Consider the following 20,614-nt stretch of genomic DNA (forward strand, 5'->3'; position numbering starts at 1 on the left):
GATTAATTTAGATTCAGTGTTCAGGTTATTAAACATTTAAATAATGATTATATCAATTAAAGCTAAATGATGTGGCGTTTTTAAATTTTTATTTTAAAAAGAATTTTAGGAAAGAGCCTCTACATTCAAATTATTCAAAATGGGAACTATATACACCTAATGGGACATTATGAATAGTCCTGAACTAGCAGTGGAAACAGAGAGGAGGGAGCTAGATTTCGGAGAGCTGCTGTGCAGGTGAAGCTGATAAGACTTTAGTAAACAGGAGAAGAGAAGAGAAGGAGTTGGAGGCAGTAGTAATAGCCATCACCTTTTATGGAGTGTGATATGATTTACGTGCTTCGTACCTATAACGTGTCCTGCTGGACTGATGGTGATGCCATGGCCATGCCAGGGACTGCAAGAGGGAGAAGGTAGGCGCAGAGTGGCAGGTAAAAGTACAGATTCGAACTCTGTTGCCAATAGAAAATTCATAGAAATATTTTCAAAATTCAGTTCAAGAAGAATCTAAGCAGTCTGCTCTGTTACTAGTATAGTATTTACATTATGAAACATACACTAAAGAAATTAAAAGTAAAATGAATAAAAGATCAAATGCCTTTGTGTTTTAGAGGATATCAAGATAGAGAGGGCACAGTCTAGTGAGCACGCAGATGGGGCGTGTTTTTATGAAGGCCTGTTAGACTTTTCTCTCTGGAGGGCACGAGAGGGCGGCTCCTGGAAGGTGCCTGTGACAAGTGCCTCTCCTCATTCCCACTTCCCTGTTTCAGGCCCCCCGTGAGCAGAGCCCCGCCACAGCCAGAGAAACTCCAGACAAACAATGTTGGCAAGAAAAAAAGACCCATAGAGGTGAGGAAAACTCATTCTCTAGTTCATTCTGTTTCCTTTTTGTAAAATACCCAAATCTTAGTTTTAATGAAAATAAACATTTTGAATAATCATTTTTGTTTGATTGTAAAAATTGATTAAATGTCAAGTCTGAGCTTTAGATTGACATCCTCTGTCTCTCCCAGGGATTTCATAATCCCAGTATCAGCAGCAGTAAGCTAACTGTGCTACGTTGGGTCAAAAATAAGGTGTCAAAACTGTGGGAGGGCGATTGTTGTCCTCCCTGCCCCACTCGGCCTTAGGTCAATGAGAGCATGAGTGGTCAGGGAGGGTGCACTGCCCTTGTGCACCCATGTCGCTGTGCTGCTCCCATCCTCAAAAGTGCACCCCGGGACCTAATTCCTACTGAGTTATAATAGTCAAAATAGCTGTTATCTTGACTAACAGATATTTTAACTAATGAATACAAATCAGAATATTCTTCTTTTAGACAGAAGTATCTCAATGTTTCACCCATAAAATCTTTAAGAACCGAAATTCTTGGAATCAGATGACCTTGTGCTTTCCTTTTCATTTTTACAACTTGATGTGGAAAAGATAGAATGTGTATTTTAGCTGTCCAAAACAGGTTACGTAAAGAAGTATGTCTAGTTTAATTTCGTGTTTGCAGTTTGTAAAACATCAGAAATGCATCCTTTATTTTGTCTGAAGATACCAATACTGTATACAATTTTTAAAAATGGTGAATATTTAGACATGAGGAATCATATCATGGTTTTATCGTTGTTCTAGGATCTCATGTTGGAGCTTGTTTTTGGCTATCGAGGCAGAGACTGTAGGAATAATGTTCACTATTTAAATGATGGTGATGATATAATTTATCATACTGCATCCATTGGAATTCTGCACAATGTTGCTACAGGTAGGAAACCCTGATTCCTCATCCCTACTTTTTCTTAAATTTAGGATTTTTTAATTTAGCATCTTAAAATTCTTTGTTAAAACTATAAATAATTAAAATGCATGAGCCCAGAATATACTTCATGCTGTAGAACTTCCTACTAATATTTCAAGTAACCAAATTTACAATCTCACTAGAGTATAGGAGCAGAAAAGGGTTTCATAATGCCAAGTGCTCACAGGTCTCTGAGCGAAGGTTTACTGTATGTTGAAACCATTGTAACTTTATTCTATTGATGATTTGGATGGTGGTCTTTCAGAGTGATTGAAAGTAGCATGCTGGGTGAGCTGATTGCTGGGGGTGGGATGAGGTGGGTGGTGTTCATACTGAAGCTTTGGAAAGCCAATCGATATTTAACTTTCATTGGTGTATTTCTCTCTCCCCCTCTCCCTTCCTTCCTCTCTCTCTCTTTCTCTCTCTCTCTCAATAAATTAAATAAGTAAAATTCTTCAGTGCCTCCCCGCTGATTATAGAATATGAAATTTAATAGAATGGCATTCAAATTCCTCTGTGATTCAATTTGCCTTTCTACCATCTTTCTCACTTTTCTTTTTTATGACCCCACACTTCAGCCAAGTGAACCCCTTGTGTGCTTACCCAATACTTTCCTGCCTTTTACCTTTGCTTCAAATATTCTTCTACCTGGAATGCCCTTCCCACCCACCTTCACATTTACCGAACCTGCCAGGTCAGTCCAGCAGTGCCACATGCCAGGATCAGAAGACTTCTCTGCTGTGAATCCCCACAGCGTTTGATCTTTGACTCTGTGGCACTTGTGTCTTCGGCCTCTATCACGTCGGTTTATGCCTTTTCAGGGCTCTATCCCTTTAAACTTTAAAGTTTAAAGGTTTCTGGGTCATTTTTCCATCTTCATAATGATGTGCACATATTAAGTGCTCAAAAATATGTGTTAAAGAAGCAAGTAAGTTAAACAGAGCAGTTTATTGCTGTGGATAATAGCATTTAGTGCATTTGGCTGTTATACTTTAAAGTTTTAAAATTTAATTCTCAAATTATTTTTTTGTAGGAACTCAGAGTTTTTATCAGGAACATAATGATGATATTCTGTGCCTCACTGTAAATCAGCATCCCAAATTCATCAACATAGTAGCAACTGGCCAAGTAGGTATGTTTGTGTATTTTAGAAGAAACAATTTTAAATGATTTGGTATCCTAAGGAAAAAATTTAAAATATATTGTTTATATTTCAAAAATTATTTGCACATAAAGCACACACCCAGTTTGACCATACTATTTATTCCCGGGTATCTTTCTTTCACCTCAGTTATCTGAGTTGATTCAAACAGTTCAAAATTAAGAATAAGCTATTTTATGTTGATTGAAATAGTTGGATTTAGTCCTTTAGCAGAAATTTCAAATCAGCAAAAAGGTTTAATTTAATAGCATGTAGAGCAGGAAGGAAGAATTTGAGGAAGACACGGTAACCAAGGGGAGCCAGGACATAACTAGGTGAGGGGGCAGGCAGCCTCTGCTACAGCAGGGCTATTAGCTGGAAAGAAGAGAAGCCACATCTGCTCTGTGCTAGCAAATCCCACTGCCTTTCTCCCTTCTTGGAATGGATCTAATTTGCCAGCTGTTTCTAAACCATCACCTCTACTGCTGTGTTTAAATCGGTGGAACAAAGGCCATAACCCTACCAGCAAAATGATGAGAGGACAGCAGGTCTAGTTAGGACATACCTACCAGTCAATCCGCAATCAGTATGAATTCTGCATAATAGATTATGTCAGTCACATCTTCACAACCTGGTACAGTTTTTAGAAATGATTGGAACCCTGGGTTTGTTGGGCCTCAGTTGCTAAGCCAGCTTTCCAGGTGTTCCAGGTGTCTTTCTTCCTAAGATGATTTATGCCTTTAATATCTTCATTTTCATACAGGCACTAAATCGATCAGTTAAATACTTATTTTCTGGGTTGCTTAGTTCTACAGTGATACCACAAAGGCCCTTGTATTCTTTCTTTCTGTAAAATTTTCTACTTTTGCAAAGAAAGTAGACCAATATTTCACCTGTTATATACAAACTATTCTAATCTTTGAATATAAATGCATAGGTCTAACCCCTTTTTCGGTTAAGTGTTTTGAAACTGAATTTTGTGTTTACTCTGCCTGAGGAATGCGAGGCCATGTTATTGCCATTTTGGTCACTAAAGAACCTAGTTCAGTGCCTCTTGGCATATACTTTACTTTTTATTGCTCAGTTAATTTTGATTGAGTGGATTTATTTCTTCAACAAGTTTATTGAGCACATATCATGTTCAAAGTATTGTTCTAGGTTCTGGATATACAAGAAGCTTATAAAAGAAAAACAAACCCCAAATCTCTATCTTAATGGAGTTTGCATTCTGTGAATAAAATTCTGGAAGGCATGTTTCTTCCATTTTCCACCGTTGCTCCTTCTCCTTTTCTTTCCTCTTCTCTCCCTCTGTTAAGCAACTTTAATATATTAGTGTTATAGTTTTCTCTTTTGATTAAGAAATGTGATCACAAGTTAATCTTTCACGGAATTTGACTTGTCCACTTCTTATCCTTTTTTAAAAATTGACATAGTACACTATGTTAGTTTCAGATATACACCATAATGACTTGACATTTGTACTTTTTAAAAGGCAACACTATAGGGAATGTGGAATGATTAGTTACTGCCTCCCCTCTCCTTCTAAGTCCAGGCGGTGCAGAGTAGCCTGAGCCTTGCCCCCACTTGTACCCTCCCACAAAACCCATAACAGAAGGTCTTTACTGATGACTAGTTAAGTGTAAGATAGATTCCAGAGAGACCAAAGAGTGAGGGACTTTTTTTCTTCTGAACCTAAAAAGAATTGAATCAGTAGTTACTTTGCCTGCCAAGCTATTTTTAACACCCACAAAGCACAGAACACTATCATGTTTATGGTTCTCTTTGTTGAAAATTATATAGATCATAGAAGAATTGAAATACTTTGCTTTTTTTCATATTTTACCCCATTACATTCAAACTTTTCTTTTTTTCTTGACTGGAATCTTGGAATCCCAGGGACAAATAATATCATTTTATCTAGTCTATCATTAGATGTTTGAATGTCCTCTGTAACATCTCTGGTGAAGGGTCTTCCTACATATGCTTGAACCCCATCATCACTTAATGCTTAACAAAATAATGTAACCTCTCCTTGGGAAGCTCGGTTATAAAGTGCTTCTTTATACAGAACACAAATCTGTCTCTTTAATTGCACCTCATTGGTCCTCATTCTTGACGCACCTAGAACAGCTAATTTCTTTTTTAAAAATTTTTTTTATTGATTTCAGAGAGGAAGGGGGAGAGAGATAGAAACATCAATGATGAGAGAGAATCATTGATTGGCTGCCTCCTGCACGCCCCCTACTGGGGAACGAACCTGCAACCCAAACACATGCCCTTGACAGGAATCGAACCTGAGACCCTTCAGTTTGCAGGCCAACACTCTATCCACTGAGCCAAACCAACTAGGGCTAGAACAGCTAATTTCTTACTCCCATGATGTTATCTTCCAGTATTTGGAGAGAACTGTCAATCTCCCTGAGTCTAATCTAGTCTAACCTAGCCTCTAAAAGGGCTCACTTAGAACCAAGATGGCGGTATAGGTAAACACTGGAGATTGCTGCCTCGCACAACCACTTCAAAAATACAACAAAAAGACAGAACGGACATCACCCAGAACCACAGGAAGGCTGGCTGAGGAGAAATTCTTCAACTAGAAGGAAAGAGAACAGCATACCGAGACTCAGAGGAGGCGCAGTGCGGAAAATACAAAGGTGTGGAGGTGCGCACGGAGCGGGCTGGCAGCTGAGGGCGAAGTTGTCTGTTTCAATCGGGAGGGAGTCTCAGGCTCTGAGCTCCAGTTCCCGGCAAGTCTCTAGGGACCCAGACTCAAACAGGAGAAGCGGGACTGTCTGGCATCAGTCAGAACTCAAGGGCAGCTTTCTCTCCGAGGTTTGCAGCGGTTGCTGGGATTCTGAGAGGCAGAGCCTCTGGGGACGGGACTGAGAGCAGCCATAACTGCTCCCTCCGCCAGCCCTGTTTGATCCAGTGCGACCCACCCCGCCCAAGCCCTGCGCAGAGCCATTTGCCGGATAGCCTCAGGCAAAGGCTAGATTAGCACCTCCCCAGAGGACAGAAGTTTTCCCACTGCAGACACAGCTGATTCTCACAGCCAGTTGGCCTGGAGGGCAAATCCCTCCCAGTATTAACTACAACAATCAAGGCTTAACTACAACAAGACTGCACACAAAGACCACTAGGGGGTGCACCAAGAAAGCATAAAAAATGTGGATACAAAGAAATAGGACAAAATTGTCAATGGAGGATATAGAGTTCAGAACCACACTTTTAAGGTCTTTCAATAAGTTTCTAGAAACTGCCGATAAACTTAATGAGATCTATAAGAAATTTAATGAGACCCTCGATGTTGTGATAAAGAACCAACTAGAAATTAAGCATACACTGATTGAAATAAAGAATACATACAGACTCCCAACAGCAGACCAGAAGAGCGCAAGAATCAAGGCAAAGATTTGAAATGCGAAGAAGCAAAAAACACCCAACCGGAAAAGCAAAATGAAAAAGGATCCGAAAATACAAAGATAATGTAAGGAGCCTCTGGGACAGCTTCAAGCGTACCAACATCAGAATTATAGGGGTGCCAGAAGATGAGAGAGACCAAGATATTGAAAACCTATTTGAAGAAATAATGACAGAAAACTTCCCCTACCTGGTGAAAGAAATAGACTTACAGGTCCAGGAAGCGCAGAGAACCCCAAACAAAAGGAATCCAAAGAGGACCACACCAAGACACATCATAATTACAATGCCAAGAGCAAAAGACAAAGAGAGAATCTTAAAAGCAGCAAGAGAAAGAAACTCAGTTACCTACAAGGGAGTACCCATACGACTGTCAGCTGATTTCTCAACAGAAACTTTGCAGGCCAGAAGGGAGTGGCAAGAAATATTCAAAGTGATGAATACCAAGAACCTACAACCAAGATTACTTTATCCAGCAAAGCTATCGTTCAGAATTGAAGGTCAGATAAAGAGCTTCACAGATAAGGAAAAGCTAAAGGAGTTCATCACCACCAAACCAGTATTATATGAAATGCTGAAAGGTATCCTTTAAGAAGAGGAGGAAGAAGAAGAAGGAAAAGATACAAATTATGAACAACAAATATGCATCTATCAACAAGTGAATCTAAAAACCAAGTGAATCAATTATTTGATGAACAGAATGAACTGGTGATTATAATAGAATCAGGGACATAGAAAGGGAATGGACTGACTATTCTTGGGGGAGGGGGAGAAGGGGTGTGGGAAATGCGGGAAGAGACTGGACAAAAATCGTGCACCTATGGATAAGGACAGTGGGTGGGGAGTGAGGGCGGAGGGTGGGGTGGGAACTGGGAGGAGGGGAGTTATGGGGGGGGGGGGGAAGAGGAACAAATATAATAATGTGAACAATAAAGATTTAATTAAAAATAATAAAAATAAAAGGGCTCACTTTAGATATCCTCCAAATACATTTCATAAGTCAGAGTAAAATGAGAGCAATGGGATTGCTTTCCATGACTATGATATCTGAAAACCCAGAATTCTCTATCAAATGGTCCTAAACCTGCTTGTGGGCCTGTCTGAGCCTCTTCTGCAAGTCCAAGCCCCCAGTCGTAGATTGCACAACTAGTGAGAGCCCTCTTGAGGATGCCCAAGGGGCAGCGTGCATTGGGAGGTGGTGAAGGCCTTTGATGTCAGGGTGGATGGCTACACATGAGCTGCCATGCTCCTGTGGTAGGGGATAAAGCTGGGAGGGGAAGAGAAAGGGAGAGGAGAGGCTGAGGCTGTCTCATGCTGCCCAAATTCTAACGAGTTCTAAAATCGAACCAGGTCTTCAAAGTTGTTATAGGGGGTACTTGTCAAGATAGGAAGATAAAACACTTCACTTAATTTTATCTTGATTGGTAACTTGAAAATATTTAGGCCTGTGATGTTTAGGTCTTTATTTGTACTCTTGTCCCAGGTCCTGCAGATACTCAGGGCCAAGCCCGACTTCCAAACAGAGTGCCCGGGTTCCCCAGCCGTGCGTCCTGGGGCCCCGTGTCAGTCCTCCCCCTTTGGTCATCAGAGCAGTTCACAACTAACAGTGTGTTTCCTATGCGTCTGCTCAGCCGTCAGCTACCATATTCTCTTTTCTCTCACATTCCATGTCAGCACACCCTGGGCCTTCATTATCCATACGTCCTTGAAATCATTATTTCCCAAAGCCATCATCTGCCTTGAAAGGATTTCTAAATTTTTATTCCTTTATTGCTAAAAACTGCCACTTCTAGAATTTTGGTGAATAGGTATTTCTACCACAAACATAACGAGCTTAGACTTCCATGTTTTCTGTATTGGTAACCTTTTACTCATACAGAAAATATTTAGTTTAAAAAAAAAATGAGCATGGTTAATTTATGGCCTTGAATTGTATGGTAACTTTTGCCATCATTTCTCTCAGGTTTAGAACTAATTCTCCCCTTCAAGTAGAGATGCATTCTAACCTTAAAGGGTCTATTAACAGTTCATTTTGTAAAACGAAATGAGGATCATATCAACTTAAATCATATTATTATTTTTAAAGTTAAAATTTTATTTAATTTAGCAAATACAAAGAAAATAAAGTATTAATCCAAAGTTTGAAAGGTCATATATATAGAATGTTAATATGTATGTATAATTTAAATTATTAGCTTCATTTACAGTTTACTCAGTTTCACATAAAATTAATTTTGTATGACACTTGATTATTTAAATTATATAAAATCACTATTTTATAATTGAGTTTTTCAAATTTTACTTTTAGTATTTATGTTATTAATGGATAATTATTTTTCTGCTCCTTTTCCATTTTAGGTGATTCAGCAGACATGTCACGTAAGGAAAATTAATCATTTTTTTTTGTTTTAGTTATATTGTTTAGTAATGTAGTCCATATTTTCATAGAGTAATGAGATACTTGAACCTATTTTGGATGTTTTAAAAATGAAGAATACATCCTCTTAATGTCATGATATTGAGCCTAATTTGTAATACTAATAATAATAATTTTTTAAAAGTAATACTATATTTTGACCTTTTTAGTGTGCCCAGTACTGTTGTAAGCACTATTCATATAACCTATTTAGTCATCACAAGAATTCTTCACGGTAGGTTTTAACTTGCCAATGTCATGTAGCTGTTAAAAGTAGAGGGTTTAACACTTAATCTTAAATATGAATCAGTAAATTTTATTGCCTGAAAATATAATTTTTAAATTTTTATTTTTATATATTATCACAATTATTGCACATGCTAGGTCAGTGATAGCAAACCTATGACACATGTGTCAGGTGACACGTGAACTCATTTTTTTGGTTGATTTTTCTTTGTTAAATGGTATTTAAATATATAAAATAAATATCAAAAACGTAAGTCTTTGTTTTACTATGGTTGTACATATCAAAAAATTTCTATATGTGACATGGCACCAGAGTTAAGTTAGGGTTTTTCAAAATGCTGACACGCTGAGCTCAAAAGGTTCGTTATCACTGTGCTAGATCAACAGATCATTTGAATATTTATAAATAATTTTTTATTAATGATTTTGACCATGGGCTTGTGAATTTATAAAGCTATTAAATAAAAAATGTGTTCATTGTTTTTAGATATACAGGGTATCCCCCCAAAAATGTATACACACTTTAATAACTGATAGCTCAATTTTGAAAATAAAATGTATTTTAATAAACACTGCCTTTATAATTTTTCAGAATGTGTGCATACATTTTGGGGGGACACCCTGTATAATAACTAGGCTTTTCAACTCAACTTTCAGTTTACATGGTATAGTAAGAATTAGCAGTTTGACAAGAAAACATTTCCCAGTGATCTGTAACTCTTTCCCTGCCCTCCCCTCCTCGGGCATAAAGCACGGTTCTGTGATTTGCTGTAATTTAAAGAGACCCTACTGGCATCTCTGTACTGGAGACTAAGAGTCAAGGATGTCATGAGAAGTTGGTGGGATTGCTTTTCCAGAGGCAGCTTGATGTGATGGACAGACAAGAGCCTGGGGACTGACTACAGCACACCTGCTGGCTCTGCCCGCCCTGAGCTGTGTGTGACTCGGGCAAAGCACTTCACCTCTCTGAGCCTGAGTCCGTGGGAAAGCATACCTGTCTAGAAGTAGGGATTGGAAAGCATGAGATGTTCCTGGTAACGTGCCTGGTCCATGAGAGGCACTCATATCTGGTGGCATATAGGAAGTAGAGAGCAAGAGTAGCATCTGTGTTACGGCAGCAGAGAGAATGGCCATTCTGACATCACAGTTGGCCCTCCATATCCATGGTCCACCAACGGCAGATTAAAAATACCCAGAAGAAAGAGCTCCCCCAAAATTCCAAAAAACAAAATTTGAATTTGCCACACGCTGAGCACTGTGCTGAATCCATGCAAATGAAGTGAGCACTGCCATAGCCTTTAGGCAAATACAGAGTATATGCAAATACTATATCATCATTTTACATAAGGGACTTGAACACCCCCGGATTTTGGTACCAATCCCCCAGGGAAACTGAGGGACAGCTATATAGGAAAAAATAAAACTTAATACTTATTTTGTAAGTTAGGCCTTGAGAATTTCCAGTAATTTAGATTTTAACTACTGTTATATCAATAAGTTTAGAACAATCTAAATGTGGAGCAGTCCCATAACATAGTCATACTTATATGTTTTAAAATATAAATTCTGCTATAAGTTTCTTTCCATCTCATATAATTTTTATAAATGTTTGAAAAGCTCAGTAATTCAATTTATCTAAGATTATTTGCTATTTAAATTTTAGGTAAATTGAACTGTTTAATTTGTGGCATATTAAATTTGGAGACAAAAATAAGTGATGTTTCTTGAAAATCCATTATCTACCTCATCACATTTAGGCAAATATAGTATATGAATTGCCCAGAGGTGCTTTTTGTAAACATATTAAAATGTTTTTACATTATGACCCATGTAATGTTTATCACTGGCAAAAAATTAGAGTGATCTACTAGTATGTATTTACATTTTAAATTTGAACCACCTAACATGGCTTATTAAGTTTACAGTCCCCATATCCTTTGACTTTTATTGAATGAGGAACATTTTAGTCCAATACTTAAATTATTATCCGTTTTTCATACATAGATACCTTATTTTATTATAGGGTAACCCTTTGTATCTGTTGCCATGTAGTTTTGATTTTTTACATAAAGTTACATAAAACTTGTTACTGTAATTGAAAAGTTTAAAAATTAAATAAAGGATAACTTTAAGAGAAAGTTGCATAAATCTTTGAATAGTCCCTACTTAATAATAATAAAATTTAAATTCCTGTTTTAATATATTGTAACTCCTTTGTTTGAGGAACTATCAGATTTAATTTATCATTGTATAATATAAATTGTAGATGGTATACAATAGAGTCTAAATTGATCAGAATATTTTCTTTAGAGACCAAAGTTTGTTTCTGCACCAAATGGTTTTAAAGCAGCTTGTCTTAATATTTCTCTATTTTTGCAATACAGTATTTGTAGTAAATTTATAATTTAAAGCAAATGACGTTAGTATTATGATTATTTTACTAAGAGTTCTGAGACTAAATTAGCTGCTGAATTAACGTACCTATTTTTTAAGGGTACAGTTCATGAAAAAAGGACAATAATACAAACCTGTGATTTTTTAACTTAGAAAATAGAGAGCTGAGAAATTTTTTTTAAGCAGCAGAAATGGGCTCTGCAAGATAAATAACAACAAAAGTAACTTAAAGAAAAAGATTTCTTCCATAAAATCCTGTTTTTAAAAAAACTGTCTATAAAGTGATATGGAGTTAGCATTTTACCCAATATCCAGTTAAACATTTCCTTAGAAATATTTTTCCATAGTTTTCTATATGTTGCTTTTCTCAGTTTGTGTTTACTTTTCAATCTCTCCTTGAGATAATCTTAAGTATTGAATATACCCTGGTCTTTAATTGTGTAATGTTTATATATTTCTCCACATAATTATGTAAGATTTAACATGCATCTAAAACATGTATTATTTTTGAGGAGCTGTTTAAAGTTGTGATTACCTAATTTGCTTATCCAAATGCTACTTTGTCAAAAGTGCAATTTGGACTATGCTAGTAGACTGAAGAAGTATTCTGTATTTTTACCCTTTCCTTTCTCTTCCTTTTTCTTAATTTAGTCTTAGTTATGCATTTTTAAATTAAGTATGTAGTCTTTCTTTGGTACTTATTTTTCCATGTTTCAGAGATGAGTATGGAAACATTTGTGAGAGGCGTGTTACAACTTTTGGATTTTATCTGTATTTAGCTACAGCTCCTTCTGTCCACATCTGGGATGCAGTGAACAAGCAGACGTTAGCTATACTAAGATGCTACCATTCGAAGGGCGTGTGTTCAGTCAGCTTCAGTGCTACTGGCAAACTCTTGCTGTCTGTGGGACTAGACCCAGAACATACTGTTACCATTTGGAGATGGCAGGAAGGTAGGATTCTTTTCCTTTGTGATTTTTAAAAGTAAGAATACTATGGTAACATGAATTCTCAATTTAGTGTTTGCCTTAACTTGATTATTGAAACCATTATTCACAATAACCTGGACAATACACAGCACACAGCCGGTGTTATTGTTACATCCCTCTTAAAAAGCCCAGCAAAATTGTAAGCTCGCAAAACATAACCTAATAAAGTTAATATTATAAATGGTTTACTGCTCTTTTCTTTCAGTAAGAAATTATGTATATAAGCATTTTGCTGATTTTTGTTTGGCTAGGACAGTGATGGCGAACCTATGACACGCGTGTCAGAGGTGACATGCGAACTCATTTTTTTGGTTGATTTTTCTTTGTTAAATGGCATTTAAATATATAAAATAAATATAAAAAATATAAGTCTTTGTTTTACTATGGTTGCAAGTATCAAAAAATTTCTATATGTGACACGGCACCAGAGTTAAGTTAGGGTTTTTCAAAATGCTGACATGCTGAGCTCAAAAGGTTCGCTGGGCTAGGAGGTTCTTAATCAAGAATGGAAGTGATGCCAGAACCGGTTTGGCTCAGTGGATGGAGCGTCGGCCTGCAGACTGAGTGGTCCCAGGTTCGATTCCGGTCGGGGGCATGTACCTGGGTTGCAGGCACATCCCCGGTGGGGGATGTACAGGAGGCAGCCGATTGATGTTTCTCTCTCATCGATGTTTCTGACTCTCTGTCTCTCTCCCTTCCTCTCTGTGGAAAATCAATAGAATATATTTTAAAAAAAAAAAAAGAATGGAAGTGAACTATATTGTAAGTGATAATGGAAGATCAATAGGGTAATTTTATTTAATATTCAGACAAAACTCTTCAGATACATAGCTACTAGAAAAAGTTAAATTCATAGAGCTACATAGAAAAAAATAAGATATGGTTTCTAAAACCTAAAATGCCCCTTAACACATTAAGCACCCAGCCTGTTTTGTCTTCTGGATGGGAAGTATAGTGTCAGTCACCGGTGACAGACTGGGCTTAAATGATGACAGCAGTTCTGCAGCTGAATTTGCAAGGCAGCTGGGTGGATGCTCATGGGAAGGAAGAACAATCCAGTTTTAATGAATTTTGTAAACCAAAACTAAATAAATAAAATGCCCCTTAAATGATAATGAAGCTCTCTGTACACACATCACTTGCAAAAATATGTAGAAAGGACCCTCTACACAAGTAATTGTATATCATGTGGTTGCTAGGTAGCAGTGGAAGGGACACGCCCTCTCACTTTTTTAAATAATCATTTGCTTTTTGAACTACATATTTTGAGTAACTGTTTGATTCTATGAAAATTAGCTTAATTCTTATATTAACCTACATGATTTTGTCTTATCTTTTTTTATCAGGTGCCAAAATTGCCAGCAAAGCTGGTCACAACCAACGTATTTTTGTGGCAGAATTCCGACCAGACTCAGATTCCCAGTTTGTCTCTGTGGGAGTAAAGCACGTGAAGTTCTGGACACTGGCGGGAAGGGCTCTTCTGAGCAAAAAAGGGCTGCTGAGCACCCTCGAAGATGCCCGGATGCAGACCATGCTGGCTGTTGCATTTGGTGCAGTATGTCTCTTAAAATGCGTGTGGTAGTGTACTTTGAATTACCTAGATTGGACTACTTTGAATTTTCTTGCCTTAGATAAATCACATTAATGATGTTTAGATGGCACTGGAATCCAATCATTACATATGTCCCGGTCATGCATATATTTCATCTTTAAGAATCTGATACTCGCAGAAATCAGAGAGTGGGAAAGTTAATGAGGGAGAACTATAATGAAACCCTGGGCCACTGCCATTCTCAAAGCCTTCGCTGATCTTATAATTGTTATCCTAAATCTTCTAGGCCCTAAAAATGTGTGAGAATAAAAGAGATATAAATCAAAAAATGTAATTTTCAAGTGTTTAAAAGGTGGTACTTGGGTTTAGGATTTCCTCTGCTTTTTATCATCTTAACTCTCTGCTTCTTACATAGTCGGAAGTGCTTTGGGCCAGTGGCTCTCATGCAGGGAAGAGAGCACACTGGTCTTTTTGTGCTTGTTAATCCTCACATGAGGGTATTTTGCCATGGCTTTTCAGAGAGTGGAAAGGAGGGAGGCAGGGGGAGAGAAATACTGATGTGAGAGAGACACATCAACTGGTTGCCTCCTGCTCATCTCCTACTCGCAACCCAACCAGGACCCTTCGGTGCTTGGGTCAATGCTCTAACCACTGTGATACACTGCCAGAGCACAACTGCTCTTAAACTTAATAGAAAGTGTTCAAAAGAGCCACTTACTGCCCCTCCCATCCCATCTGGGACTGTTTTACAATTCACATCTCTCCTTAAAGACCCTGTCCCTGGTGCATTGAAAACCAACTGGGTTTCCTTACTAAAGTATTTATGTGGGTATATAATCCTTGAAGAAAATTACAATTTTAGAACCTTTAAGCACACTCGTGTTTTTGAGAAAAAGACCATTAAAAATGTTGACAAATGTTGACCATGTCAAACCAGTTAAATCTTTTGGGAATTCTTAATATAAGACCAGTAATTCCTTTCCAGAAGGAAAACCCACACATTCAAATGCTCCTGGCGTTTAATTTGCCCATGTAGATTAACCTTCACATACAAAATTCCTTAGGTAGTTAATTGCCTATTCCCAACACAAAATAAATGTGAAGACTAAAATACTTTTATGTATGGAGCAACAGTGCAATCAGTGAGAATGTTTTGTTACAAAACAAGGTGAGTTTTCTTCAGTTTAAGCCTGTGAAGCTCTCTGCTAGGCTATGAAAACAGCCGGAGAAATAAGATACTAGTTTTTACACTTTGAGCATTTACATTCTAACTGCACATAAGGCATGAATTAACGCTGCTCTTAGATGACAGATGTCATTGTTACTCAAATATGAGCTATAAGTATATATGCTGAGGAATTCACAGTGACAGTAAGTTGTAGGGAAATTAAACATACAAACTAGTATTCTCAGGAAGATTAAAGAAAAATCTCCGTTTGTTTCTATTATCATTCCGTCTATTTTCCTATTGATTCTTTCCATATTGTTTTGGGTGAACGATCTTATACAAGTTGTTCTAAAAGTGAAGCTAAAATGGGATGAAAATAGCACGTGATGCAGGATTTCCATTTTCCAGTTTCCACATAATGAACTATATTGGGATTGCAGTTCTCAGTGTGACCTAAAGCATATATAAGCTTTTGGTACCTTATCAAATTTATCTTATTTTGGATTGATTGCAGAAATGCATTAACTTTGGCTACCTTGATTTTAAGAAATGGCAAGTGTTAATTTCATTTTTAACATTATGAGTTAGTAAAATCTGAAAAACTACAACTTTGCTATAGATGGTAGTTTTATTTTCTATGACAAGATAATGTAATAAAAAAGTTATTTTCACTTCCTATTTTTACTTTTTTTTCCACTCTCAGTTACTAGTGACCTTTAAATTATTTCTTGGCAGCTACAAAGGAGCATCCCAAAGGGACAATATGTAGTATTTGTAATTGGAAGAGACCTTAGCAGTGGTTCTCAACCTTCCTAATGCTGCGACCCTTTAATACAGTTCCTCATGTTGTGGTGGCCCCCAACCATAAAATTATTTTCGTTGCTACTTCATAATGGTAATTTTGCTACTGCTATGAATCGTATGTAAATATCTGATATGCAGGATGTATTTTCATTGTTACAAATTGAACATAATTAAAGCATAGTGATTAATCACAAAACAATATGTAATTATATATGTTTTCCGATGGTCGCGACCCACAGGTTGAGAACCGCTGCCTTAGAGGATGATTTCCCTCATTTTTCCCATGAAAAAGCTGATACTCATAGAGGTTAAAAGTTTGGTCCAAGGTCATTCCAGCCAGTAAGCAACAGCACTGGAACAGAAAGCGCGCTGACAAGGCGCAGCCGCAGGTCAGGTTCCCTGGCTGCTGAGCGCATGTCCTCCCACCAGCCCTGCTCTCGGTAGCCGTGGTGAGGCAGGCTCATGTGTACATAAGAATTGCATCTGTGTGAACTCCACTGGAACTTTTGATGAGTGTGTCTTCCCCACTCCTTTTCAGAATAACTTGACGTTTACAGGTACCATCAGTGGAGATGTCTGCGTGTGGAAAGATCACATACTGTGTAGAGTTGTGGCCAGAGCCCACAACGGGCCTGTGTTTGCCATGTACACCACCCTGCGAGACGGACTGATTGTGACTGGGGGCAAGGAAAGGCCGTGAGTCCTTTTTTCTTCACAGCCTTCCTGGCTATGCATTGTGACCTCCCTGAGGCTTGGTTAGTTATTCTAGTTATTTCTAAGGTTCTCCTCTCTGACTTTCCTCATCATATGCTTCTCATTTTACTGCCTTCTAAAAAACTATGTTTTTTATTGATTTTAGAGACAGAGGAAGAGAGAGGGATAGAGATGGAAACATCAGTGAGAGAGAGACATTGATTGGCTGCTTCCTGAGCATGTCCCCCACGGGGGATCGAGGCTGCAACCCAGGCATATGCCCTGACCGAGAATCAAACCAGCAACCTATCCATACATGGGACAGTGCTCAAACAACAGAGCCATACCTGCCATGGCTTTATTTCTGATTTTAAATGGCTTTTTTTTTTTTTTTTTTTTGCATTGTAGATAAATTAATCTCCAGCAACTTTGGGTGATAATTTTTCTGAGGTATTGATAGGCTGTTGTCCTGCAAGTTAAGATTTGATTTTTTTTCTTGACACTGGGCAGGTATTTCAGTTAGTTAGAGCACTGTCCCAATGCTTCAAGGTTGCAGGTTCCATCTCTGATCAGGACACATACACAAATCAGCCAATGATTGCATAAATCAGTGGAACAACAAATCGATGTCTCTCCCTCTTCTCCCTCTCTCTTGCTCCCTTCATCTCTAAAATCAATAAAAGATGATTTTCTTTTTTTGTTAATCCTCACCCGAAAATATTTTTTCCATTTATTTTTGGAGAGGAGGGTGGAAGGGAAGAAAGAGAGGAGGAGGGAAGGAAGGGGAGAAAGAGAGAGAAACATCAATGTGAGAGAGACACATCAATGGGTTGCCTCCTGTATGCGCCTTGGTCGAACCTGCAACCAGGTATGTGCCCTTGACTGGGAATCTAACTTCGGTATGAGGGCCTATGCTCTAACCACTGAGGACCCTGGCCAGAGCAAAAGACGATTTTATTGATGTCTATATGCTGTTGTAAGTCTTTGCTGAGAAATAGGTGATTCATGGGGGAATCTTTGCCATTGAGCCCAGGATGCATCTTACTGCTCGCTTTTGTTCAGACTGGATGCTGAGGGTAGAATGCACATTGCTGCATTAGAAAGGGTGAGAGGGTGCTAGAAACAAACTCTGCCTCATTTGCTTTTGATTGAGGCAAACTTGTTAGATAAAACTGTTTAATACAAGACTTCAGAATTTAAGTCTGAAGAGAGGTATCCAGTGGAAACCAGATACTTGTCATTGATTTCCTGCCAACATATTCACATGCATGTTAAAGTGCAACATACAATGTGACCAAGAACTAAGTACATTTTCAGTGTAGGATTGCAAGAGCCCCATACACCAGTTAAACACAAATGCAGCTGCTTTTGCCTTTCTCATTAAGGAAGACTGTATTATGGTACAAGAACATGTTTTTCCCCAAGACAAGCAGTTCATCCAGCAGAAAATAAAGCAGTATGTGTTTCAGTCCTTCCAACAGAAAAACCATAAATGGGCTACATTTCATCTTATGTTACTTTGATACTGTTTCCCATAATTATCTAGTCTTGCACACCCCTACTCATTAGCCTATAAACAGTTTCAGTAGATATTGTTTTGATCTTAGAAATGGTTTTATAACTAAGGTAATAGGATGAACTTGTTCAAATGCCAAAGCTAACATGGAACATTTCACTGATGCCTCTCAATCCAAACAAGTGCCTGAATATATTAAATGTGTGTGTATACATATATAGGAAGCTTATTAGATAAAAGATATATTTTTTCAGGTTTTATTTTCAGTAGGACATTTGAATAATAATGTAGGAAAAAATGTGCTTCTCTTTTGGCCCATAAAACTATATCCGATAACATGGCAGCTGGAATCCTTTCCTCTAGCCATACATTTCTATTGTCTTCTTAACATTAAATCACTTTGTACATTTCCTTAATCAAGAGCTATTATAAAGGATATGTTTGGGGAGGACACTAGATAAAATTACGCTCGTGTCAGAAAAATGAATTTTCATAAAATAAAATTTGCTTAAACTGAATGTTTGAGATACAGTATATCTTAAAATTGCCATAAAATGTTGAGTATCAGAAGTAAATCATAAATATCAGGGCCTTATTAGTATCCTGCTTATAATTTAGTATTTTAGTAAACATTACTTGTAATAGCCAATAATAAATGCTTTTTTCGTTGCTTGGGTGGCTGTTAGGTCAAAAGAAGGAGGGGCAGTCAAACTGTGGGATCAGGAGCTGAGGCGATGCCGTGCCTTCCGGCTGGAGACAGGACAAGTCACAGATTGCGTCCGTTCCGTGTGCAGAGGCAGAGTAAGCTGATCCTGTGCCATGATGGGGCAGCAGAAAGTAGAGAACATCATCCCCGTGATTCTCACCCTCTGCAAGCCGAGGAGTAATCCTTAGGCGGATTTGCTTGTCAGCTGTATTCTGTGGGGTCCCTGCTTTGCAGCTCCCCTGCCGCCATTGGCATACGTGCAGCCTGCACCGTGCAGGGTCAGGGTGGAAGCGAAGCGCTCACCTCAGGCTGTATTCAATCCTCCATACTTTCTTGAATCTGCTCATTCAACGGTGGTAGATGGAACTGAATTTCCTTTCCAGTTACTAATTTTGACTAGTGCTGCTGTTTCATTTTCTTAAAAACACATTTCTATACAAAGTTTTGACTATGCATATACTTGTAAAAGTGTATTTATATATCTTCATGTATTACTGTCCGTCTGTATATTAAATATTAGTTAAGCTTTTATTTACACTTATTTTGCATTAAAATGCAAACTTTCTTCCTACATCTCAATGCACTTTACACCCCTTTGGAGATTTACAGTGTCAAAACCTGATTGGAGAAGTCAGGTGTATTATCTTAGAGAAAAGGCGACATTTTTAGCACGGACTCTGACATGCCCCCCAGCCCAGTGCTCTTGCAAATGGGCCTCTAGTCATAGAAAACCACATAGGCTAGGTTAGTGCAAAGCAGCAAGTTCTCTGAAAGTAGGTTGCTTTGGTTCTGGATACAGTTCTAACAGGATAGGGTGTGGGAAGCCCACATAACTCCAAACAATTCTCCAACACCAACAGGGTGTCTGAAATTCAACTCCATTCTGACACTGCCTACCCAGAGATCCTACAGGTGAGGGGTCTCCTCGGAGACTGCCCCACCCCCTTTAGACGCCAGTCTTTAGTCCAGGTGGTTACCTGTGCTTCCAACCAACTGGCTACAGATTGGGGGTTCCCACCCCTAGGTTTGGTTTATTTGCTAGAGCAGCTCACAGAACTCCAAGATAGCTTCCTAGGTCACGGGTTTACTGTAAAAGGACGTGACTCCTGCTCAGCCAGATGTAGAAGTATGTGGCACAGGCGGGAGCCGCAGCTCCCCCAGCAGCCACCCTTCCCTCACCTCCACCTGGTCACCAGCTCCCTCCTGTGGATTTCCATGGAGGCCTTATCTGTCAGGACTGATTAACTCCTTAGCCATTGGTAACTGGTTTAACTTCCAGCCCTTCCACCATCCCCAGGTGGATGGTGAGACGGAACGGAAAGTGACAACCTTCATCACATGGTGGAGTCTCCTGGCAACCAGTACCTAATCTTAAGTGGGACCCAAATGGCACCTCATTAACATACCAAAAGACCCCTTTAAGGCTCTCATCACTTAGTAAATTCCAAGGGTTTTAGGAGCTTAGTGCCAGAAATGGGATGAAGACCAAATCTGTATTTATTATAAATCACAGCAGCACATAGGTCAATAGGGCATTCTTATTAAAAAGAACTGTAGTGTTACATTAAATATTATTGGTCCCACTTGTATTTCAGGGCAAGATACTAGTTGGGACAAGGAATGCTGAAATAATTGAAGTTGGAGAGAAAAATGCAGCATGTAATATTTTAGTTAATGGTCATGTGGACGGACCCATATGGGGACTTGCAACACATCCTTCCAGGGATTTTTTCCTCTCTGCTGCTGAAGATGGGACAGTGAGACTCTGGGATATTGCTGATAAAGT

The 20,614-nt window shown here is 38.4% G+C and overlaps 1 protein-coding gene across 9 annotated transcripts in view; it reads left to right on the forward strand.

Annotated features, from left to right (window-relative positions):
• The window catches only part of EML5 (EMAP like 5), a 102,796-nt gene that overhangs the window by 75,079 nt on the left and 7,103 nt on the right, over nucleotides 1–20,614 (forward strand). For 5 of the 9 annotated variants that reach the window (XM_059688437.1, XM_059688454.1, XM_059688428.1 and 2 more), the window contains 9 exons: nucleotides 771–849; nucleotides 1,621–1,750; nucleotides 2,817–2,915; nucleotides 8,703–8,723; nucleotides 12,180–12,353; nucleotides 13,736–13,944; nucleotides 16,452–16,609; nucleotides 18,809–18,923; nucleotides 20,424–20,612. In XM_059688437.1, the coding sequence (XP_059544420.1) occupies nucleotides 771–849; nucleotides 1,621–1,750; nucleotides 2,817–2,915; nucleotides 8,703–8,723; nucleotides 12,180–12,353; nucleotides 13,736–13,944; nucleotides 16,452–16,609; nucleotides 18,809–18,923; nucleotides 20,424–20,612 (1,174 nt within the window). Of the gene's footprint in view, nucleotides 1–770; nucleotides 850–1,620; nucleotides 1,751–2,816; nucleotides 2,916–8,702; nucleotides 8,724–12,179; nucleotides 12,354–13,735; nucleotides 13,945–16,451; nucleotides 16,610–18,808; nucleotides 18,924–20,423; nucleotides 20,613–20,614 lie in introns of those variants that run through there. The other 4 variants (XM_059688464.1, XM_059688482.1, XM_059688491.1 and 1 more) reach the window with 4 other exon arrangements.

Source organism: Myotis daubentonii, chromosome 1, assembly GCF_963259705.1.
Source record: "Myotis daubentonii chromosome 1, mMyoDau2.1, whole genome shotgun sequence".
NCBI lineage: Eukaryota > Metazoa > Chordata > Mammalia > Chiroptera > Vespertilionidae > Myotis > Myotis daubentonii.